At 42.5% G+C, this 25,199-nt stretch overlaps 1 protein-coding gene across 2 annotated transcripts in view; it reads left to right on the top strand.

Moving 5' to 3' along the window:
- The window catches only part of LOC127648890 (retinal-specific phospholipid-transporting ATPase ABCA4-like), a 73,437-nt gene that overhangs the window by 28,671 nt on the left and 19,567 nt on the right, over positions 1-25,199 (top strand). For both annotated transcript variants that reach the window (XM_052133706.1, XM_052133705.1), the window contains exons 13-26: positions 10,918-11,123; positions 14,683-14,859; positions 15,357-15,579; positions 16,334-16,555; positions 17,357-17,561; positions 17,676-17,768; positions 17,855-18,073; positions 19,643-19,820; positions 20,261-20,392; positions 21,502-21,641; positions 22,770-22,907; positions 23,128-23,309; positions 24,681-24,780; positions 24,904-25,109. In XM_052133706.1, the coding sequence (XP_051989666.1) occupies positions 10,918-11,123; positions 14,683-14,859; positions 15,357-15,579; positions 16,334-16,555; positions 17,357-17,561; positions 17,676-17,768; positions 17,855-18,073; positions 19,643-19,820; positions 20,261-20,392; positions 21,502-21,641; positions 22,770-22,907; positions 23,128-23,309; positions 24,681-24,780; positions 24,904-25,109 (2,421 nt within the window). The remainder of the gene's footprint in view (positions 1-10,917; positions 11,124-14,682; positions 14,860-15,356; positions 15,580-16,333; positions 16,556-17,356; positions 17,562-17,675; positions 17,769-17,854; positions 18,074-19,642; positions 19,821-20,260; positions 20,393-21,501; positions 21,642-22,769; positions 22,908-23,127; positions 23,310-24,680; positions 24,781-24,903; positions 25,110-25,199) is intronic.

Below are 25,199 nucleotides of genomic sequence, written 5' to 3'. Positions count from 1 at the left end.
CACGTGGAGAGACACAATCCACTCATATTAACTTTTGACATATTGATATAATAGAAAAAATTAATTGTGGATCAAAAACAAGATTATACAGACCACATTCCAACATTAGTGCAACAATAAAACCCTGAACCAAACAAACAGAATAAAGAAATACGTGCGCATTAGCCCCTCAATCCCTCTAAACTCAAAATGTACGCCTATGGCAACTTTGCCATCGAATCGCTCAAGTCTGGTGCTTCTGCTTCTTCTTTTGTGGCAATATTTTATAACAGAAAATACATTTTAAAACAAACACCAGTCAATAGGCAGAATAAACACAAATAACGTGTAGATTAATTCACAGAACTGTCTCAAAAGTGTTTTCCTCCACAAAACAGATTCCAGCCGATATAAAGCCATTCAGTTTCCTGAAACTTTGCAGTAAACAATTGTTCAGTGAGCCAGCTGTTAATGAGTGCAGCAGATGACGTAATCATTCCAATTTCCCGCAAAAATACTCCACAAAACAAACTCCAGCCAACAGGAGGCCTAAGCAAAAGGAACTAATAAATTCATCACCAATCCTCCGTCATTGCAAAAGTTTCTTAGAGTGTTATTCCACAAAACAAACTCCAGTTGTTTGGCAGAACCAACACAAACAGAAACAAAAATGGTGCCCAGCTTCCTCAGACCATCAAGTGTATGTTCAGTGAGTCAATCTACTCACATGAGAAACACCAAATGCTTACTCACTCCAATGTATGAAGGACAGTGGTTGCATGGGATACGTAAATACTTTGCTGTCCTCCTTCGCATGTATTCTCAGTTTGGCCGGAAACATCAGTCCAAATGTGAACTTCTGTTGACGCAAGAGTTTCTTACACTCCTTGAATCGATTGCGTTTCTTTCTTGTCGAATTTGCAGAATTTGCAGGAACAAGAAAATATTGTGATTCTTCCAAGAAAGTTTCCTTTGCTCCTCGCCTCGCACAACACAAAATCTTTATTAGATGATCTAAAAAATGTGGCCAGAATTGATCGGGGCCTGTTTACCTCAGCAGATCTGTGAGCCAGGTCTCTGTGAGCTAGCTCGATTTCCAACTTGTGGCCTGTTATGTTGAGCAGACTCGGGAAGAGCTCGTCTAGGAATTTCACCATATTTTCAAGATCTTTTTCCAGATCTATTTTGGTCACGAGTGGATTAGTGGATAATTCCCTTTCCGATGACTCCAGAAAATCTATCCCTTTCTCAACATCTGCCACACTTGTAACCAACTGAGAATGTTGTTTCCATCACCATAATCAATCTACGTATTACAGCGAGATCCTCCAAGTCAGCAACAACCTTTGCCAGCATCACCAACATGTTGGACAGTTGACCAACATTGAATTTCCCTGGGCACGCCATCCAAACCGAGTCCCCGTTCTGCAGGCCTGTCAGAGGTTTCAGCTTGAGCACATAAGTGTCTTTTTATATCTCCAGAGCCAGAGGATTTTGACTTCTTTGCCATGTTTAGCTCAAAGTATAAATATGTAACTGGGTGTATTGAATCTCACCGGATTATAACATGAAAATAATACAAAAACAGCAAAGTGCGCAGAGCCCATCGCTGACACATCTGCTCCTCGCATGGCATCACTTGACCTTTAAATCTCATGTTTTTAAATCCAAAAGAATCTCTTTCTCAGTGGTGATGTGGCAATGACAGCCTACTCCTAAGCAAGATCTCGCGCTTTTCGCTCTTGAATTACGTACATCACTTAAAGCGTGATTGCGTCACTCAAGGCCAGCTAGAAGGCCTTGACTGGGACATATCCTAAAGATCACACCCACCAAGAACAACTAAATCAATCTGATTGGCTGATGAATCTGACAATCTGACTTTAGTTGCCCATTCATTTGCACTGTTGAGGGATGCTGAAGAAATTCTGAAGGCCTGGGGAGGGGGGCGCTCAGAATCACGTCCTGCTTTAGCATTCGATTTCTGAAACAGTTGTCACGCTTTGCTTGTAAGCATCAAGGAATAAAGGCTGTGAATACATGTGATTTTTTAATTTTTATTTTCCATTTTTTATTTTTAATAAATTTGCAAAGATTTCAAACAAACTTTTTTCACGTTATCATTATGGGGTATTGTTTGTAGAATTTTGAGGAAAATAATGAATTTAATCCATTTTGGAATAAGGCTGTAACATAACAAAATGTGGAAAAAGTGAAGCGCTGTGAATACTTTCTGGATGCACTGCAGTAACAGTGTAAGTTCCAATATGTAGAGCAGTGGTTCTCAACTGGTTGTGCTTCAGGATGCAGATTTTTGATTGGGCCTCAAGTGAAGATCCAATGCAGTACCAAAATTGTATATTGTACCATTGTACCATTGAATTTCAATGGTTTCATGCTCTAAGCAACCAAAAATTCACTGCTCAAAACACATTGTGGTCAACACAAACCATAACCAAAACACAGTAAATAAATACACATTTTGTTAATTTCTTAGTTTTGACCAAAATTGGGTTTGGTTCAACTGTGCTCAGATTCAGAAAGTTGAGTGTGAAAATTGCAGTAACTGCCAAATCTTCAGTAAACCATAAAACTTTAAGACAAATTTTCTCGATTTCAGTGTTGGTGTAGCTACTGTGTTTTGTCTTTGCAGTGCAATGTAGTCTGGAGTCACTGTAAAAAAAAAAAAAAATAACAATTTGTTCACTCAACTTAACTTAAGCTAGTTGTCTATTTGACTTTGTTAATATACATTAACAAAAAATAACAAAAACTTTTTCTCAATTTAAGTTTTGCCAAGACAACTAACTAATCCATTGACAAAACAGTTTATTTTTAGTTATCTGGATTTAACATGATTTGTTCAAATAACTTAAATATCGGCTGTGTCCAAAACCAAAGGTAGCTGACTTGTTGCCTCGCTGCCCTATCAGCCAAAGACTCAACAGACAGCGTTTGTGTATGAAGGCACCTCTAGAAACAAGGGATGTGCATCTCCATAACTGAGGCAGATGCGATACGCATCTCGATGCATAGCCAACGATACATTAAAGCTACATATGAAGCAGCTACCGATGCAATGCGATCAGATTTCGATTAAATTCAACACAATGCAATGGGAAAAAATATTATATGCAATCCAATATGGTAGGCTGCAGATAGTTTGCTTTTATTTATTTGGTTCAGACAGACAGCAACTCATAAATTATAAATTAACTTAATTGTCTTAATTAATGAAGACATTTTCCGTAACTTGCCAGCAGACGAATTTGCTTTCGTTTCGGCGCTTCAAGTGTGTTATTAAATTAGTCGTACTGCCTGTATATTTTATAGCAGCATGACATATTTTACAAACTGCATGGTTTTATCAAAATCTCCATCTCTCTTATGAAACCCAAAGTGTTTCCAGACATCACATTTGTAATTATTTGGTGGAAGATGTAGCTTTGTCACTGCCATGTTAATCTATATTATATGTCAAGGGTGCCCACACTTTTTTGCTTGATGATCTACTAATGATCTACAAAATGACCAACTCAATAAGACCTACCAATTAAAAACAAAAAACACAGTTTCATTTAAAATAAATGCTTGTTGGGACTACTGCATGTATCCCTACAAGGAATTCATTTTCTAATTAATTAAATAAATATACTAATGTTCAATGTTGATATCATTCAGTTTTAACCCCAAACCCAAAACCTACAGCACAATAGATTACAATAGCAATGGCATTTACCTTATTCTGATGATTTGCACAGAATGGAATCAGACAGTTTTGCATAATCCGGGCAGTAGCTGCTGGTGGCTAGTTTCAAACACTGCTAGTTTCGCAATTTCGCGCTCTGTTCTCAGAAGCCATTGGTAGGCGAAGAGTTGTCATGGCAACTGAATAAACAAAAATCTCGCCTGGTCAAAATGTACTCGTCAAGTGCATGTCAGACAGAAACTAAAAGAAGACATTATATTTATTTTTATTGAAATTTAACGAAAGCACATCTACATTTTGTGTGATCTACCAGCATTGCCTTTGCGATCGAGTATTGGGCACCCATGTTCTATGTGACTCTCAGAACACGCCTCGGTCTCCGTAGTGTTGTGATACGTCATATTTACGTAGCAGCAGTGGTGATGAGAGAATGCGCTGGAGAAACAGTTAGAGGAGAAATCAATCTACACTGCTGCTACATATTTACGTAGCATCAGTGGTGATGAGAGAATGCGCTGGAGAAAAAGTTAGAGGAGAAATCAATCTACATATAAAATATTGGTCACAAATTATTGGTCACTTTACAAATAATAAATGTATAGCGCCTCTACTAATAATTATGTATAAATAAATCGGTTTTGACCGATGCAAAAACGATGCATCGCCATACAAATGCCAACTTGTATGCGATGCACACTTTTTAAAATCTGAGGCAGTGTAATATATCCTCATTACTAGGATACCAGCAACTGATCAACCGCTGGTGTTCACAAAAGGTAACGCGTCTATTTCAGTCATCCAACCGATCAAAATAATCTAATAATCTAGAACAAAATCTAAAAGAGTTTTGGCGATAAACAAGTGTATATTTGTTACGTTTGAGCAATGAGGCAGACGAGGAGGTACGGATCCAAACGCAGTTCAAACTTTATTAAATGAACAGCACAGGAAAAACACAAAGGAACAGCCCACGATGGGGAAATGAAACATAAAAGTATAAACTAAACACGAGATGAACAAAGAGGGCATTCGAGGGAGAATCACACACCAGGTTGACATCAAACAACGATCGACAAAGACAGCACAAAGACACGGGGTATAAATAGACAAACGTGGGAAAGGTGGCCAATGAAAGGACAGAACTCAAACAAGGTAACAAGGTGATAAACAGAAACCAAAGGCAAATTAACCAGGGCAGGTGTAAACAATGAACAGTGAATACGAACGCTAACAGAGGGTTGTGGAATCAAATAAAGGACTAAAGTGACAACAAGCTGGAAAACGAGAGGGCAACAGTGAAACGAGACAGGGTGGACTATGGAATTAAATAAGGGACTAAAGTGAAAACTTAAGTGAAAAGTGACAAGATGGAAAACAAGGGGGCAACAGAGAGACAAGACAGGGTAATCATTACATAGCCCCCCCCTTAAGGATCGGATTCCAGACGATCAAAACAACAAAAGACGAAAAAGACCCACAAAGAAAAACCAAAATGAGGGCACCAGGGGCAAACAGACAGAGACAAGTGGGCACATGGGCGGACCAGGGGGGGTACACTGGGCAGGCAGAAAGTCCGCGGGGGCCATTAGGCAGTCCAGGGAGGTGGAGAGGGTAGATAGATAGACCATGGAGGCCGAGAGGGCAGGCAAGCAGTCTATGGGGGTGTGTCAAGGGACCAGGGTCAGGTGGCCGCAGAACAGAGGCCGGTTTAGATGGCCCGGGAGCTGGCCACTTAGCAAGGACAGGGACCGGGTCGGGGGGCCTGGGAGGAGGCCACTGGGCAGGGACTGGGTCAGGAGGCCAGGGAAGAGGACTCAGGACAGGAACAGGGGCAGGAGGCCTGGGTGGAGGCCACAGGACGGGAACAGGGGCAGAAGCCCTGGGAGGAGGCCACAAGACAGGGACCGGGTCAGGAGGCCTGGGAGGAGGCCAGCTTCGGTGGCCTGGGAGGTGGTCGTGGGCCAATGGCCGGTTCAGGGGACCTGGGAGGTGTGGCCACTGGGGGAGCTGGCGGAGCCGCGTGAGGCGGAGCCAAGGAGGACCTCTGAGGCGGGGCAGTCGAAGACTTGGGTGGCGGCGCCGCAGGAGGCATAGGCAGGACCGCAGGAGACCCTGGGGGCGGAGCAGAGGCAGGCAGAGCCATGGTGTACCCTGTGGGCGGAGCCGTAGAAGGCTTGGGAGGCGGCGCCGTGGAAGGCTCGGGAGGCGGAGCCTCGGGAGGCTCAGAAGGCGGAGCTGAGGGAGGCTCAGGAGGTGGAGCCGAAGGAGGTTCTAGAGGCGGAGCCCTAGAAGGCTCTGGAGGCGGAGCCGTAGGAGGCTCGGGGGGCGAAGCCCTGGAAAGCTCAGGAGGCGGAGCAGAGGGAGGCTCTGGAGGCTCAGGAGGCGGAGCTGAGGGCGGTGGCGCCGTAGACAGTTCTTGAGGCGGAGTCCTGGAAGGCTCCGGGGACGGAGCTGAGGAAGGCACAGGAGACGGAGCCAAGGAAGGCTCAGGAGACGGAGCCGCTGGAGGCTCAGGAGGAGGCTCGGAAGGCAGAGCCGTGGATGGCTCGAGAGGCTTGAAGGGTAGAGCCCTGGGAAGCTCGAGGGGCTTGAGAGGCGGAGCCCTGGAAGGCTCGAGAGGCTTGAGAGGCGGTGCCCTGGAAGGCTCGAGAGGCTTGAGGGGCGGAGCCCTGGAAGGCTCGAGAGGCTTGAGGGGCGGAGCCCTGGAAGGCTCGAGAGGCGGAGCCCTGGAAGGCTCGAGAGGCGGAGCCCTGGAAGGCTCGAGGGGCTTGAGGGGCGGAGTCCTGGGAGGCTCGAGGGGCTTGAGAGGCGGGGCCCTGGGAGGCTTGAGGGGCGGAGCCCTGGAAGGCTCGAGGGGCTTGAGGGGCGGAGTCCTGGGAGGCTCGAGAGGCTTGAGAGGCGGGGCCCTGGGAGGCTTGAGGGGCGGAGCCCTGGGAGGCTCGAGAGGCGGGGCCCTGGGAGGCTCGAGAGGCTTGAGGGGCGGGGCCCTGGAAGGCTCGAGAGGCTTGAGAGGCAGAGCCCTGGGAGGCTTGAGAGGCTTGAGAGACGGAGCCCTGGGAGGCTCGAGAGGCTTGAGAGACGGAGCCCTGGGAGGCTCGAGAGGCGGAGCTCCGGAAGGCCCGAGAGGCTTGAGAGGCGGAGCTCCGGAAGGCCCGAGAGGCTTGAGGGGCGGAGCCGTAGGAGGCTCAAGAGGCTCTGGGGGCGGAACCGTCAGAGGCTTGAGTGGATCGAGAGGCGGAGCAATCGGAGGCTCTGGAGGCGGAGCCGTAGGAGGCCCCGTAGGCGGAGTTGCAGGAGGCTCGAGAGGCTCTGGGGGTGGAGCCGTAGGAGGCTTAGGGGGCGGAGCCCTGGTAGGCTCGAGAGGTTCAGGAGGTGGAGCCCTGGAAAGCTCGGGAAACTCGGATGGCTGAGCTCTGAAAAGCTCGGGAAACTCGGATGGCTGAGCTCTGGAAACTCGGATGGCTGAGCTCTGGAAAGCTCGGGAAACTCGGATGGCTGAGCTCTGGTAAGCTCGGGAAACTCGGATGGCTGAGCTCTGGTAAGCTCGGGAAACTCGGATGGCTGAGCTCTGGTAAGCTCGGGAAACTCGGATGGCTGAGCTCTGGTAAGCTCGGGAAACTCGGATGGCTGAGCTCTGGTAAGCTCGGGAGGAGGAGCCCTGGAAGACTCGAGAGACTTGGGAGGCGGAGCCCTAGGGGGCTCGAGAGGCGCTGGCTCTTTGACGGTCACGGCCATTGGCACTGGCACTGGCTCTTGGACGGTCATGGCTACTGGCACTGGCTCTTGGACGGTCAAGGCTTCTGGCACTGGCTCTTGGACGATCGGGGCCACCGGCGCTGGCTCAGGGACGATCGGGGCCACCGGCGCTGGCTCAGGGACGATCGGGGCCACCGGCGCTGCCTCAGGGACGATCGGGGCTACAGGCGCTGCCTCAGGGACGATCGGGGCTACAGGCGCTGCCTCAGGGACGGTCGAGGCTTCAGGCTCTGGCTGGGTTACCGTGGTTGGCGAGGATTCGGGCTCGCTCACGGTGACATGCGTGGGCTCTAGCTCGCTCACCGTGACATGCGTGGGCTCTAGCTCGCTCACCGTGACATGCGTGGGCTCCAGCTCGCTCACCGTGACATGCGTGGGCTCCAGCTCGCTCACCGTGACATGCGTGGGCTCCAGCTCGCCACCGTGACATGCGTGGGCTCCAGCTCGCCACCGTGACATGCGTGGGCCGGAGGCGGAAGCCCGTCTTCTCCTTCTCCGGCAGACGAGGAGGACCGCGCTGGCTCGTTGACCGGCGCGAAAGGACGAACCACGGGCGAATGGAGGGTCAATTCTGCGGGAGGCGCTACGGGGTTCTCCTCGATGATGTCCACAGTTAGATGAGAACCGCAGATCTGTAGGGTCTCTTCAACGAATGCGTCAAGCGTCCAGTCGCGCGTAGCCGGTGGCAGCCGCTCCTTCAGCCCATCATTCAGGTTGCCTCGGAAGAAGACCACGAGAGAGTAATTTGGAAAGTCAGAGACGTTTGCCAGACCCAGGAAGTCGTGAATGTGGTCTTCAATAGGTCGGTCCCCTTGCTTCAAGCTGAGCAGATCGTAATTTGCCTGAAAAACTGCTGGATCCATTGTGTTCGATCGTTCTGTTACGTTTGAGCAATGAGGCAGACGAGGAGGTACGGATCCAAACGCAGTTCAAACTTTATTAAATGAACAGCACAGGAAAAACACAAAGGAACAGCCCACGATGGGGAAATGAAACATAAAAGTATAAACTAAACACGAGATGAACAAAGAGGGCATTCGAGGGAGAATCACACACCAGGTTGACATCAAACAACGATCGACAAAGACAGCACAAAGACACGGGGTATAAATAGACAAACGTGGGAAAGGTGGCGAATGAAAGGACAGAACTCAAACAAGGTAACAAGGTGATAAACAGAAACCAAAGGCAAATTAACCAGGGCAGGTGTAAACAATGAACAGTGAATACGAACGCTAACAGAGGGTTGTGGAATCAAATAAAGGACTAAAGTGACAACAAGCTGGAAAACGAGAGGGCAACAGTGAAACGAGACAGGGTGGACTATGGAATTAAATAAGGGACTAAAGTGAAAACTTAAGTGAAAAGTGACAAGATGGAAAACAAGGGGGCAACAGAGAGACAAGACAGGGTAATCATTACAATATTTCATTACTACAATACTCATTTCTCGCTAGAAGTTAAATCAAAAGTTGGAAAAAAACTTACACAAATTGTCTATCGCCATTTTTTCTTCTTCAGCTTATTCGCTGATGATCCGCGCACACAGGATTGTGGGATTTCATAGGCAGTGAAGAATACATCTTTACATACATCTCGCAAAAAATAAGCCTTAAACCTCATTATTTATTCATGCAGCAATGCATGCTTGAAGCTGGCAAATCTTAAGACTTTGATGTCTACAGCAAAAGATGTGGAAAGCTTTTTCTCCTCCCTTTAAAAATGTGAAAAGCCTATTTATTTTGCTATCCTAACTTTGCACAATTATTTTGTTTAATTTGATAATTTGCATTTAGCATATTTTTTCCCTACTGTCTACAGCCTATTTTTGTTTGCGTCTCACCACCAAGAACCTCTGGTGTAGAGTATCTCCTCCAACCATCACTGAGCCATTCCTCACTTGACAAAGAGAGTCTCTTTAGCTCCAAGCACTAAAGCCCTTTTTCTGCAGAGCGCTGATTGCTCTCAGCACATCACCACAAGAAAGACCACTTAGCATGGCAATATAGAGCCCAACAGTTCCAGATGGGTGAAAGGGAAAAGAACAAGCAACCTGTCAACAACATGCATGCTCCTCTTTTGTATGGCATTGATTAAGTGGGCAGTGGGTGGGAGAGCCACCCTTTGCCAGCACCATGTTTTTGTGGACAGGGGGCTTCAATGTGGGACAAATCACTCAGCTTCGCCCTGTTACCTCACCTCCCAAGCCACAATCGTCCCCCGTAGCTGGACTGCAAATTGATTAGAGTGGGACGGTGATGGTGGGAGAGGGCTATCATAGGCAGATCAGCCTCGCTTTGTTTCAGTCAGAGCAGTGAGCTCTCATGCTTTACAAACAAACCCAGCCCGTTTAGCCTATTAGGTATAGCTGTCAACATTTAGGCTGGCTGAAACTTACCGTAAGCTGTTGTGAAGAACTCTGCCCTTGTGCGTTACTGAAGAAGTATGGTGTACTAATTGTCTATTTTTGGTTCGTTTGTGGTTTTGTGGGACAATGATCTTGAAGTTGAGTGTTTCGGAAAGTTTCTGAATGTATTGAGAACATGTGTAGTGCCCTGGGAGAACATGTGAGTTCAGCAGAGGGTCCCATTCAGTCTTTCCATTCAGTTGTGTGTTCAGGACCTCTGGTGGTATTGTACAGTACTGTGAATGACACCATTGGATGTGGTGTACATGAAGTAGGAGGCCTCTCGGCTCTAGAACGATGGCATGTGAAAGGGAGCTGTTCACTCAGCTATTGTAAAGCAGCTCTCGAGTGAAGAGCCAGAGCACAGAGCCAGTGTTCTGTGATTTTCCCATGTCAATGGAACGCTTTGAGAACAAGTGCCCTGCTATATGGAGAATTGATTCGGCACTTGTAAATTTGACACTCTTACATACCGTTGTGCGCAAACACACACAGACATTAATAAATTATTGCTAGTGTGTGCAAAGGTAAACATCACTAGTCAAGTTGCTAATTTAATTTATGCGAAATGTTGGAATAACACGAAAACAATTTGTGAATAAAGAAAGTAAAAATGTTACTTCTGGGGAAATTGCTGTGAAATAGAAATGGAGAATGGAAAGTTGTAGCCACTGGGGAAGCCTCTTTTTTTATTAAATGTAGTAAATGACTTGCAGTTTTGGAGCATGCTGATGAAATGATTTCCATTGTAGTTTATGTCTCCTTTTCTGAATACAAAATGTATCCACCTCAAGCATTCTTATGCAACTTTTGAGAAATGTGTTCACATCTTGGTGTATAATGGGTGAAAAAACCCCATAGACTTACATTGAAGGAGGGACTCAAGCCATATCTAGGGACAATACGTTTGGTCACTTAAATGTCAGAAAAAACCTGACGCACTCACAAACATATTGCATATTGGTGAAAACATTTGCACATATTCATACAGCTTTAGAATTCAACATTCAAACACATATATTATCTTCTATTTCCTCATACTTAAACTCTGCCTTTATCTTAATAGTGTATAAGCCTGGATAAGTTTGTGGGTCACATGGATGAGAATCTGATGACCCATCAAGCTCTGCACCTGCTGGAGGAGAATAAGTTTTGGGCAGGCCTGGTCTTCGTGGACATGTACCCCTGGACCACAGACCTGCCACATCACGTCAAGTTCAAGATCAGAATGGACATTGATGCAGTGGAACGTACCAACAAAATCAAAGACAGGTGATAACATCATTCATAAGTGTTTTTTTGGTGATAGACTCCCTCAGTTTTTATCTGATCTACAAAGGTTTGTCCAATGAGACTCATATAGCCTTCAGTGCTTCCCAAGATGCAGATTAATGCTGTCTCAGAATTTCCATACATTTATTATGTACTAAATTCGATGAAGAATTTCTTTCTTGAACAGTGATGAAGTACATTCTGTAGGTGTGTATGCAGGTGTGTAGTATATCTACATTCCTAGACATAATACATGCACCACTTACTTTCTACGAAGAAAGTTGATTGCAAATTGTCTACACTGCAGAAGTATGCTTATGAGTACTTTTACTACTCATTTGACATACAGCTTTCTGCACACTGTGTAGCAGCCAGGAAATAACACTTATTTGGAAGTAAGTGTAATAGATATCATTAAACAATTGAAGCAACAAATAAGTAAATTTGAATATCTTCAGTATGAATCCTATTCCCAGCAAACACTCCCTAAATTTGTAAGAAAAAAACAAATTCTGTCCTCAATGGTGAAATACTGCCACCTTAGTCATCAAACATCCATGCCAGATCATAGTAAAGCAAAGCAGTAAAAATTGTCTCTGTCGAATAATGAGATTTTATGACTTTAGGGTTAGTGTTTAGAAAGTGTTTATAATGAATCTCATGTAAGGTGTGGTTACTCACACTTTTGTTAATCTGTCATAATAGAAAGATACTGTAAAGATAAAGAGCAGGTACAATAACATGTGCTTTAGCTTTTATTTGTTTTGCACTGCAAAGTGACACCACTCATTACTGAGATCCACTCTGGAAATCAAAACATACCTGCAGGTGTTAGCCTGGTCAGATCTCACTGAAGCCGTCCTGCTTTGAGATTCAAAAGAATACAAACAGCCAGGGATAGAATGACTCTGTGGGCCCATTGTGTTTTCATTATGTGGGCAGACACCACAAACAAATAATATGAATTGAATTATAAATTGTGATTTTTGTTTCTTTGGCACTCCCGTTTTGAACACATGAAGTCAATGTTCACATTTAAGTGTCATACTTTGAATATTTAACACAAATATAGTGTGTAAGGTACAACATATATTTGGACACTTAAAGGTATTGTGTACCCAAAAATAATTTACTCACAATGCAAGTAAATGGGTATAAAAAATCAGAAGCTCCAAAAACACAAAAAGACAGCTGTGGCAAGCAGGGCGGGGCAGAACAGCATCTGGACAGAGTGAGGCCAGATGATAATTTGTGAATGAGGTCCACCTGTTTGCCACACCGGTCTTGCATTCCAGTGTGGGGTGGCGGGAGTATTTAAGGATAGGATTCCGCGGCAGACAAGAGAGAGAGACGCATGAAGCGGACTGTGTGTAGTGTTGAGCTGAAAAGCCAACAGAGTTTATGTTTAGTGAAGCTGAAAAGCATAACGTAGTGTGAAGCAGTGTGTCATTGTGTGCGGCTGGAAATGTCTACATGTTTTGTCAAGCCAGCCCCAGCTTCCTCCTTTCCACGAACTGTTACACTGGTGTCAAAACGCGGAAAGGAGGAAGGATGCGCCATCAAGGCACAATCAAGGCATCATCAAGCAGTCATCACTGCTGACTGAGGATTGTGATGCCGAGGGAGTGCTCAATCTGGTGGCACTGGATCTCTTCATCAATCAGCAACCGAAAGGGACAGCTGAGGAATCCAGTGCCATCACCTGGTGTCGCGGACAGAAGCAGTACAGCGAGCTGAGGGCCAGCTCTCTCTCTCTCTCTCTCTCTCTCTCTCTCTCTCTCTCTCTCTCTCTCTCTCTCTCTCTCTCTCTATCTCTCTCTCTATCTCTCTCTATTCTCCCCCTCCCCCTCTCCTCTCCCTCGTCCTGTTCCCACTCTCAGGAACGTGTGGGTCTGACCCGGAGACCATCCAGATGCATCAGCACTCCCACCCTAGAAAGCCGAAGAATTCCCTGACCTGAGTTTGGTGATGGGATTTGTGGCGAGCATGAGTGGTATGTACACAAGTGACATCTGGGCAGAGCAAGGCTGGGAAGATAAGTGGTGAATGAGGTCCACCAGTGTGCCACACTGGTCTTAGGTGCCAGGCAGCGGGAGTATTTAAGGAGAGGAGGGAGTGGCAGACAAGACAGAGAGATGGATCCTGACAGGATCCTGAAACCGTGCTCACGACATGAAACAAGACAGACCAAAGAGGGCACGGCAGGGAATACAACTGAAACTGTGTGCTCACCCAAAGACAGACAATGAAACACAAGACAGACATGGGACGATGATGCCAAAACCTAGACTGACAGAGTGACAGGACCGTGAAGGTATAGAAGTAATCCATAAGACACCAGTGGTTCCATGTCTTCAGAAATTAAATGACAAGTGTGGGTGAGAAACAGATCAATATTTAAGTCCTTTTTTACTACCATTTTCCACTTTCTTTCTTCTTTTGTTTTTGGTGATTTACATTTTTCATGCATATCTCCACCTACTGGACAGGGAAGAAAATTTACACCCACACCTAATATTTTGCTTCTGAATACATGGATTTAACCACTGGAGTCTTATGGATTACGTTTATGCTGCCTTTATGTGCATTTTAGAGTTGAAATGTTTTATTGATGAAATACTTAATTTGTGTCCAACAGAATAAAGTCATAAAGTTCTGGGATGGTATGAGGTTGAGTTAATGAGAGAATTTTCATTTTTGGGTTAACTATTCCTTTAAGCCACACTTAAAAAAATTATGAATTTCATTGTATCAGATAACAGAATTTACAAACTAAGAAGAATTTGGAAACAACTGATGCTAGCTTCACTTTTATTAGCCATTTTGGCAATTTCTTTTAACTAACTGGTCCCAAGGTCATTTTTGATTTTGAAGTCAGGATGTATGAAGTCAGTTCTCCTCAAGTTTACACAGGTGTCCTAGCACAGGTGTAAGCACAGGTTTAGTTCATCACATTAACTGTTATATCTTTATCTTTTATATAACATGAATGATGACTGCACTCTGTCATCTTTTTGTTACATCATCACAACATACAAGGGAATGAACTAGAGCGCCCTCTAGTGCACAAACACATTGAGTGCATATATCACATTAACTATGGACATTTTCCACTTAGTTTGACAAACAAAAAGTGTCAAAATAATTTCTCAAAAGTCTCAATTTGAACTGTATATTTATGTTTTAAATTAGAAAAACCTGCCAAAATTATTTTTATGAAATGTTTGCATTAAACGTGTGCTTGTGCTATATTTCTTTAAAATAAAAGTTATTTTTGTTTGATATTTTGTTATCTATCAATGAGTGTCATCCATTATTAAGTGTGACTTAAGTGTCCAAACACTTTTTGGGGCCACTGTACTTACACAAATAACTGTACCTTAATAGTTTAAATAGCAAGTTTGCATGTTTCTCTGCAAGTGGGCAGAGATTTTTCAGGTTCTAAGTTCTACTGTTTTTATTTATTTATTAAGTTAAACATATTTCATTAATTGTTTCATTATTAAAATAAATGTGATGGAGAGATTAATAAACCATCACCCCCCTCTCTCTCTCTCAGGTACTGGGACCCTGGCCCCCGGGCGGACCCTGTGGAAGACCTGCGCTACATCTGGGGAGGTTTTGCCTACCTGCAGGACATGATTGAGCATGGCATCCTCAGGTTACAGACAGGTCATGACTGGCCATTGGGTGTTTACCTGCAGCAAATGCCCTACCCATGCTATGTGGACGACATGTAAGTGATGGGGGGAAATGATGTGGCAAAAACAGACTAGCCTAAGAAAATGTCTTCCCTGCCCATATAAACACACCTACTGCACTAAAGGCAATAATGAGAACAATTACACAAAGAAATTTGATATATGATTCACTTAGTATCAGAATTTTTTTAAATTTTTTATTAAGAGGCAATATTTGCCCTCTGGAATTGATTTTCCCTTTTAGATTATACAGCTTTCTACTGTCTACATCACAGATTTTGATCACAATGTTTTAGAGTTTTTGTGAATATTTTCCTCAACCAATTTTTATTATCTAAATGTGCAACAACACTTGTTTCTGAGACAGTGAATACAAACATTTGACAGCTGCAGTGTCTGCATAGGCACTAAACCAATAACTAGATATGCCTAGAATAGAATATTAGGAAATATGTCAAATGGTAGATTAAACAATGAAGATAAACCTTGTATTTACCTTGCAGTGGAACTTTGTGGTTTGTCCGTCACCCAGGTTTATGCTGACCCTAAACCGCTGTTTCCCCATCTTTATGGTGCTTGCCTGGATCTACTCTGTGTCCATGGTGGTGAAGAGCATTGTGCTGGAGAAGGAGATGAGGCTGAAGGAGACTCTGAAGGCCATGGGTGTCTCTAATGGTGTGATTTGGTACACCTGGTTCATTGACAGCTTCCTCATGATGGCTGTCAGCACTGCTCTACTGACTGGCATTATCATGGTGAGGGAGTAATGTTATGACTATATAGCATACCACAAGTTCTAGGAGCATTATGTATGTAGATTTCTTACTTGAAACTGTGTCCTCATTATTGTTTTATTGTGACCTCTTCTGGATGTATGTTGTTATAACACATATGAAGGTTTTTCTCTGCCTGTGTTTAGAATGGCATACTGCCATACTACGCTTACAATTTTATCCATATCTACAGTACATGTGGCAGACATAGTAAGAGTAGTATGGTAGCATGGCATTACAAACTCAGCCTCTCTCTCTGGAGAATAGCATATACATGAACGTGGTCCTACAGTTTTGACTTCAATTGCTTTTCAACAGTTGTATAAAGATGTCTGCTCTCTTTTCTCATTACCTCATCAGTAGCTTTCTTGCATCTATTTAACCATCTAAAGTAAAAAAACAAATTTTTCTCAACTTGTATAGGTAATGCACATGCACATTCTCGAGTTGATTGACAGGTGATGCCTCTTTCTAAATGGTTTTACCTGTAAGCCAGCAATTTCTACATTAATTGACCATTTTAATTTCTCCCATTCATTTTAATAGAAGTGTCATGACAAGGGAAAAGTGGCTTACTCAAAACCAAAGTCTAATACCTAACCTAAAACTAAAACTTTCACACTATTCTTTTGCTGCTTTACAAACACTTGGACATCCTTCAGTAAATGCAAATCTAGTTTACACTTTGAAAATTGAAGAGTATAACACATTTATGCTCTTGCTTCTGTGTTCTCAGGTCGGCAAGGTGCTCAATTACAGCAATCCAATCATTCTTTTCCTGTTCCTCTTGACATTCACTGTGGCCACTATCATGCAGTGTTTTCTGTTGAGCGTGTTCTTCAACAAGGCCAATCTGGCTGCAGCCTGCAGTGGCATCATCTACTTCACTCTCTACCTCCCTCACATTTTCTGCTTTGCCTGGCAGGACCGTATTACAAAGAACATGAAAATAGCTGTGGTGAGGCCACTATTATGTTCCACTTTTTATTTATATGTTCACAATAGTATACTAAAATACTACTATTTCTGCAGCATATACTGTATTTGGCCAAAAGTATGTGGACACCCCCTTCTAATGAATTAATTTGGGTAATCCATTAATTCCAGTAAAGTCAAATCATTATGCTACTCCAAACAATGACACTCTAGGTCATGTAGTGCTTCAAACTTGGCAACAGTTTGGGGAGAACCCTTTTCTGTTCCAGCAGCATTCCAATGCCCCTATGGACAAAGTGAGGTCCATAAAGAAATGGTTTACTGCATCTGGCGTTGAGGAACTTGACTAAATATGTTTGGGATGAATTGGAATGCCAATGGTGAGCGAGGCCCCATTGTCCAACATCAGTGCCTGACCTCTCTGATGCTTTTGTGTCTTAATGGCAGCAAATCCTTGCATCCACGTTATTACATACAGACACAGTATCGTGGAAAGTCTTCCCAGAGGAGTAGAAGCTGTTATTTCAGCAAAGGGGGTAATGATGCCTATGGTTTTTAAATTAAATATTCATCAAGCACATATGGTGTCCACCAACTTTTGACTACATAGTGCAAGGTATGCACATCTTCCATTTTCATTGTGTCACAGTATTGAGTATACAGTGTAGTATTCCATTCCAAATATAGCCTTTGATTCCATCCAAATTTAAATATCAGTAAATGCAATGACTTTGAGTGGTCAAAATGGCTCATACTATGTTAGACTCCTTGCATCTATACTGTTTAGTTATTAATGTATTGTGAAATGCTACTTCTTTTCCAGAGCTTGCTTTCTCCAGTGGCCTTTGGATTTGGTACGGAGTATCTGTCCCGTTATGAGGAGCAAGGTCTGGGTCTCCAATGGGACAATATTGGTACAAGCCCTCTTGAGGGTGATGAGTACTCCTTCTTCACTTCTATTCACATGATGCTGTTTGATGCAGTTCTCTACGGTTTTTTGGCTTGGTATCTCGACAACGTCTTTCCAGGTCAGTTATTCTGCCTATTGGTTTGAATGTTACTAAATCTGTTAGAAAGTTAACATGAATTTAAAAGTGGAATTTTAAGATTGCTCATAATCATCATTTCTGTGGACTTTTCAGGCCAGTATGGCATCAGTCAGCCATTTTACTTTCCCCTGCAGCCCTCGTACTGGCTGAATTTGCCACCGCCATCCTCAGAAAACCCTAATACTGGTATACTTGAACATGTCACATATTATAGATCATGAACCCAGTTTACTTTAGATTTATTTTGAGAACAGATCTTGTTTTCTCTCTAGAGCATGAGAAACCTCTGGTAGATAACATGGAGAAGCCGGAGGATGTGGAGTGTGGCCATTCTCCAGAGCCCAGGGAATGCAATGGCTCTCGCAGCAGCAAGCAATGCAAGCATAGAGAGAAACGAGAGAGGCTGGAGAAAGATAGAGAGTGTGAGGAGCAGCAGAAAATTCTGGAGGAGAAACAGATTCAAGAAGAGGAGACCCAGCCTGTGCAGACCGGTAAGGATACCACAATAATTAAAAGTGATTTCAGAATACTACTCAGAAACCTGTTCTGCTGCTTTAGGATCTGTTAGCGCTTACATGGCTAAAACATTTTTACTGGTCAACTAGTTGTCCAGAAAAGTGGGTGACACTTAATTAGCTTCAGGGTGGTTCCCAAGAATTTTGTCTTGTATGTCAACACTTAAGCCATCTATACTTATAATGTGCTTTGTTGTAACCCGCACAAGAACAGTCACAATGTATAGTCAAACTGCGTTTATTGCAGGCAAAGCAAAAGTACAAATAGGGCAAATCCAGAAGAGAGTGGTCGAGGGGAGCGTAAGGTCGAAGCCGGGGAATCAGGATATGGCAACGGGGCAAAACTACAAAAGAGTGGTCGAGGAAAGCGTAAGGTCGAAGCCGGGGAAGTCAGAATAGCAGAACGGGTAAACAAGCGAGTTGAATAGACAGGGGAGCTAGGGGAACACTAGAGCTGGCAAAGCGAAGGGGTAAACTAAACAATAACCAACAAGAGTGAAACGAAAGGGTTGTGATATATATAGGGGAGAAAACGAGCGGTGCAGGTGAAAGGAATAACCAGGTGATTGGGACGAGTACAGGTGAAACTAATACTCTGGTGATTGGGAGCGTGCATGAGAGCCAGAGGGGGGTGATTGGGAGTGAGTGTGTGAGCTCGGGGAGCGAGCCTGTGAGCTCGATGAAGCGGGGAGAACTAGAGGAGTGGGGTTCGTTACATTTGTGAACAAAAAGCATGTTATGTTTCCTTTATTTTCACTTTCTCATAATTCCAAATATAATTGTCCGTTACAAGTTATTAAACATAAATAATGTTATGCAGATACACTACGACGCAGTTTGTGCACACAGGAACTTTTCTTTCTGTTGTCACCAAGTGCAACTGAAGTCATGTAATTAATGACTAGTTGATCCAAGTGTATTTGTCTGCATCCCAAAAGACAACAATGAACACGAACTACACAAAAGAATTAACCCCCATGGATCACAAAACGATTCTATTTGCTGAAGTGACTTTTAAACTCCTATGCAATTGCTTTATGATTCATATTGTCTTCCTAACTACAGTATGTAAATATAACAAAAAATTACTTTTAATTTTATGTCACATATATTATTATGCTGAAGATACAAATTGTTAAATTTTAAATTTCTCAGTTCTGTTTTCTCCAGTGAGCTTACTGTCTAGCGTATTAGCTTAGCATAGTTTTTTCTCTTCTTTTTCATCACATTTCTCATCACTGTCGCCACCTAGTGAAATGGTGGGTTAGGTTTAGGGGTAAGGAAAGCTGTCAGCAAATATGACCTCAGCATTTCACAAGTTCATTGAAGGGGGCATAACTTGTAATGGTCGTGCCTTGTAGTAGTCTTGCAGGATGCTGACAGTCCCTTCTCAGTTGACAGAAAGATAAAAGGCATTGACTAATGGCCAAACAAATTGACAAGTCAGTGTTACCCCTAGTACCTTTATGTGAACCTGTTGTAAACATTTTATTTTGTCACTTTGCCTTGCTGATTTAGTGTCCTAACGTGTCTTTCCATTCTCAGGGAATCCATTCTTTGAACCGGAGCCAGAGAGTCTGTTAATAGGGGTTTCAGTGCAGGACTTGGTGAAAGTCTATTCTAGAAATTCAAGGCCTGCAGTGGACCATCTCAACATGAACTTCTATGAGGGCCAGATCACTTCTTTTCTGGGTCACAATGGGGCAGGGAAGACCACCACCTTGTGAGTCCATACAATCTCTTTATTGTTGATTGTTAATGATGTAGTATGTAAGGGATAATGTCCTATCAGTTAGTCATAGTTGCAAAAAGAAGTCCTGAAAGGGTGATCAGGACCCAGATGCAAAGGAGTTTATTGGTAAATGTTTCCAAATATACATTAATTTTCATAGACAATTACATTGAAATTTTTTAATTTTATGAGAAGAAAAAGATGGCAAGGTGAAATGAGAGACATACCTACCTGTGGGAAATAAGTTACCAGGGACAATGGTCCATTTTATTGGTCACTATACAAAAACATGACACCAGAATGCAGTGACTGACCAATAAGAATCAAGTATTCCAGAGAGCAATGTAATAAGTAAATGTATATCCCATCTAGTTTGTATTATGTTGGATACATTTTTCATGTCACATCATACAATATGTACTTTGTTGTAGGTCTATACTGACTGGCTTGTTTCCACCCACCTCTGGAACTGCTTACATATATGGGAGAGACATTCGTACAGAAATGGACACCATAAGACAATCATTGGGCATGTGCCCACAGTACAACATTCTCTTCAACCAGTGAGTGCTCTTTCTCTAAAAGTGGTCATAACTGATCCACCTTGACAGCATTATAGGCATAGACACATTCCCAAATTGAAGGCTGTTGCAAAAGGTATAGCATGATTACGCTGCCTTCTAATATACCTTCTTTTGATCAAATTCTGAGGCAGCATCGCATGTATCCTTTACAGCAGTGGTTCTCAGCCTTTTTTTGATGAACACCCCCCTACTCCCTTTCCTCAATCCCCTAATGTAGCCTATAACCAATTTAATAGAGTTGAAGTAGTGATATGATAAAATGTATTATGAATCTATTTCTGCCTAAAGTACAGTTAGTGTTATTAAGGGTGGTCATGTAGGGTGGTCTGGTTCTCGCAGCGCTGCAATGATCAGAGTTGAGTGTTTAAGAGCTTGAGCTGTGAGTAAAAACGCATCTGCTTTTCAATCTTGCTGCTCTGTCCATTGAGCTGTATCCACCTACAGAGCCATACAGGTGGCTAAGCAAAGTTTGTCTATTTGACACTGCTAAACCAGATACTTCAGATGTGTCGCTAGACTTCAGAATCAGATGAACTACGGTACAAATGCATACCTTCCCATATAATGGAATCTAGATAAACATTTGAATGCAAACAGGAACTTGACAATAGATTTGATTAATTGAAAAACAACCCCCCCCCCCTTCTTGTAACCTGATGCCCCCCTTTCTAATAATTTGCTCTCAGCGCCCTCTGGCATCCATTGAATGCTCTCTGGGGAAACCCTGCTTTACAGAGAAGGCAATCCATCCAAGATGGCGGACAAAGCAAGATTAATATCGATTAAACTTTTAAGTTATAATTAATTTAAAGCTGAAAACTATTGGTAAAAATAGGCTATTATACTTAATAGAATCATATTTGATTATCTTGATGTTAACTTTGCCACATGCTAATGGCAACCTATTCAAATCAGTTGTGAGTTGAACAATTCACTGGAATGAGATGCAAAGAGTTTCCTATGTACAGCATTCCAAACAGTCACAAGGTTCCATTTCAGTTAGTATACTGCCTTATTTGTTGAATTAATTTGTATTAAATATGAGTGTTCCATTCTTGTTCTGATGTATGAATCCTCCCCCCTCTCAGTCTGACAGTAGAGGAGCACATACTCTTCTACTCTCTGCTGAAGGGTCGAGGGGGCAAGGAGGCCGAGCAGGAGGTCAATGACATGCTGGAGGACCTGGGATTGCCTCATAAAAGAGATGAGGAAGCACAGAATCTCTCAGGTGGGTCTGATTGCAAATGTGAGAAGATATTACTCTGTTTATATTAAAGGGTTTTAGAGAGAGATACTTAAAAACAAGAGAGACAGGGGGACTCTGAAGCTCAGCATCTAATCTGGATGATCTGGGTGGGGTGAGGGATACAAATTAATCTTCTCTGGGGGTTAATACTGAAATGCTGCCCTTCTGGATGTATTCCCTCTGCGCTCAGTTGTAAATAATGATTATCCATACAACAGACCCACTAAAATGTATTTCTTTACATTAGTTAAAGGGATAGTTGACCCCAAAATGAAAATTCTGTCATTATTTACTTAGCCTCGTGTCATCCAAACCCATATGACTTTCTTTCTACTACAGAAAACAAAAGAAGATATTTTAAAGAATGTTGCAATGCTGATTTCCATACAATAGCAGTTGGTAGTGACTCGTTTTAAAGTTTAAAAAGCACCAAAAGTGTTAATAAAAATATATGATTAATTAATATAAATATTCTATACAATTTATGCATCATATTCCAAGTCTTCTGAAGGCATACAATCACTTTGTATGATGAACACACTGGTAAGTTAAGTTATTGTTCACTCTCAAATAAAATTAAATCATTAACTCTGTAAATCAATAACATAACATGAAAACAGTCAGTAACGTCAAATCTTCTGATTCTTGCACATCTCGTGACCAAACGTTATGACATCCTAACACAAGAACCAATAAGGTTTGATATTATTGATGTGTCGTCTTTATTTTTGATTAACAGAGTTTTTTAACACTGAGTTTATTATAGTCTGTTCATCATTCACAGTGATCGTATGCCTTCAGAAGACTTGGAATACAACGCAAAAATTGCATAGACTACCAAAAGTCACATGCTAAAATATACAAAGCTGTATTTAAATCACATAGGCTTCAACAGCCAGGTTCATTGCTGAGACAACAATAGCACCTTTTCAACAATGGTAACCTGGACCCTTCAATAAAAAAGTCAGGCTGTCCCTTTAGTGTGCAAATTTAGGGGTCTTTTTTACTTGTGTGTCATAAATGTTGATTTTCCATGCTTGCTTTATATATTTCATGTGTTAATGAAATGTGATTTGATCAAACTGCCTAAACTTTGTATGCTCTTTATAGGGGGTATGCAGAGGAAGCTATCAGTTGCTATGGCTTTTGTAGGTGGTTCTAAGGTGGTGATCTTGGATGAGCCAACTTCAGGAGTGGACCCCTATTCCAGACGCTCCATTTGGGACCTCTTACTAAAGTACCGCACAGGTATTGCTACCTTTTGGCCAAAGAAAATATTGCAGGGATAAAAAGACAACCGATGCTAGAGGCTTTACAGAGAACAGTTTCCAAATGAAATAAGATGCAAAACAGAAGAACTGTCCTCCTGTTTGAAATGTCAATATCAACTTCTCTTTCCCTCATCTTTCTTTCTCTCTCACTTACACTACACCACACTTTTCTCACACCACACTTTTTTTTAATCCAGAACGCACAGTCATCTTGTCCACTCATCACATGGACGAGGCAGACCTGCTAAGTGACAGAATTGCCATCATCTCTAAAGGTAAACTACACTGCAGCGGCTCTCCTCTCTTCCTGAAGAACTGCTTTGGAGTGGGCTTCTACCTCACGCTGGTGCGTCGCATGAAAGACCAGCGCAAGAAGGAGGTGAGAAGAAAGTTCTGGTATTATGTTGTAAATTAAAAGGACAGTTCACCCAATAATGAAAATTCTGTCATTTACTCACCCTCAATGCAATGAATGGTGACTTAGGCTAATATTCTGCTTAACATCTCCTTTTGTGTTTCATGGAACAAAGAAAGCTAAATAGGTTTGGAATGACATGAGGGTGTGTAAATGATAACAGTATTTTCATTTTTGGGTGAACTGTGCCTTTAACGATGAATTACTTGGAGGCTTTTATCTAGTTTGTGGCTTTTTCATGTTATATTGTATCACAAGCCACAGCCTGACTGTCAGAGCTGTGGTATAGCAATTAGCACACATGCTCCTCATGCGTTGAGTTATGGTGCTTATGGAGATGATGCAGGTTTGAGACTGGCCTGCACTTTCCTTATCTCATTCCCTCTCTCTTTACCCCAATAATTAGTGGCACTTCTTAAGGCTACACTTCACTTTTACTGTTGCTCATACTATTAAACTTTGACTCATAACTCAACTTGCACCACAATACTCTAACAACTGCATAACAAAATCCTAACGCTGCATTCAAATCATCCCGAAATTACCACAATTCCGATATGGCTACTCAGGGATACTACTAAGAGCAGTTTACGGGACCTTGGAAGTTATTAGTTTCTACTGCAAATCTCAAAATGCAAAAACGGCTTTGTTAATGTTAACAGAAAAATATTTATCGCTACATTAATGAATGAGTTCACCTCCATATGTTTTTGCAAATTGTTTAAAAACAAAGGAAACGCTCCAGGTAACAATGGCATAAAAAAAGGAATATGAATAAAAAAGGTACCTTGAAAGGAATATTCCAGTTCAATCGACAGCATTTGAGGAACAATGTTGTTTACCACAAAAATATATTTAGAATTTTCTCTTCTTTTCCTTAAAAAAAAAAGCAAAAAGTCTGGGTTAGAGTGAGGCACTTACAAAAGAAGTGAATGTGGACAATCTTTAAATGTTAAAACAGTATGCATGATAGATTTTAGTGTGACAGAATCACATACTAAACTTTTTGTGTTAAGGAAAATCAAATTTTGCAACTTAGTTGCCATAACGACATAATGCCATACACCCTAAAATGACCATCAAAACAGTTGTCCCATTCACTTCCATTGTATGTGCCTCATTGTAATCTCAATGTTTGCTTTAATTTAAAGAAGAGGGACGATTCCTAATACATTTATGTGGTTGTCAATATTATGCCACAAATGCTGTTGATTGAGCCAAAAATGAAATAAATAAATAATGTTTAAGAGAGCTTTGACTCAATAAGAATGTGCTGACTGTATTCTTTAAGATTGTTTTGGCTCTTTACTGTAATTTGATTTAATGGTCTTGCAGAATGAGTGTGACTGTGCATCTGAGTGCTCCTGCAACTGCTCAACCTGCACTAGACATAAAGAAGAGGGTCAGACAATACAGCCTGAGAGAACTCTGGATGGTCAGTGAATAAAACCCCCCCCCACACACACACACACATAAAAAAAAACTTAAAATAGTGAAATAACAGCCTCTTTTGTCTAATTTCTTAAAAAAAATATTTTTTTTTCATCACTATACACAGGGAACGTTGAGAGCATCACAAGTCTGATTCACCACCATGTACCTGAGGCGAAGCTTATTGAAATGATTGGTCAGGAAATGACCTACCTGCTGCCAAATAAAGGTTTTAAACATCGTGCTTACGCAAGTCTTTTCCGAGAACTGGAGGAGACATTGGGTGACATGGGCCTCAGTAGTTTTGGCATATCCGACACATCACTGGAGGAGGTTCAAAATTTTGCTTTTCTTTTCTGAATTATGCTAGTAACATAACAATCAGAAATTGCTCTCTTTATCAGTCCAGTGTCATTTTTTAGA

This window comes from Xyrauchen texanus, chromosome 9 (genome assembly GCF_025860055.1).
Source record: "Xyrauchen texanus isolate HMW12.3.18 chromosome 9, RBS_HiC_50CHRs, whole genome shotgun sequence".
Lineage (NCBI taxonomy): Eukaryota > Metazoa > Chordata > Actinopteri > Cypriniformes > Catostomidae > Xyrauchen > Xyrauchen texanus.
The sequence above is the reverse complement of the archived record's forward strand: the minus strand, read 5'-3'. Positions and strand labels throughout refer to the sequence as shown.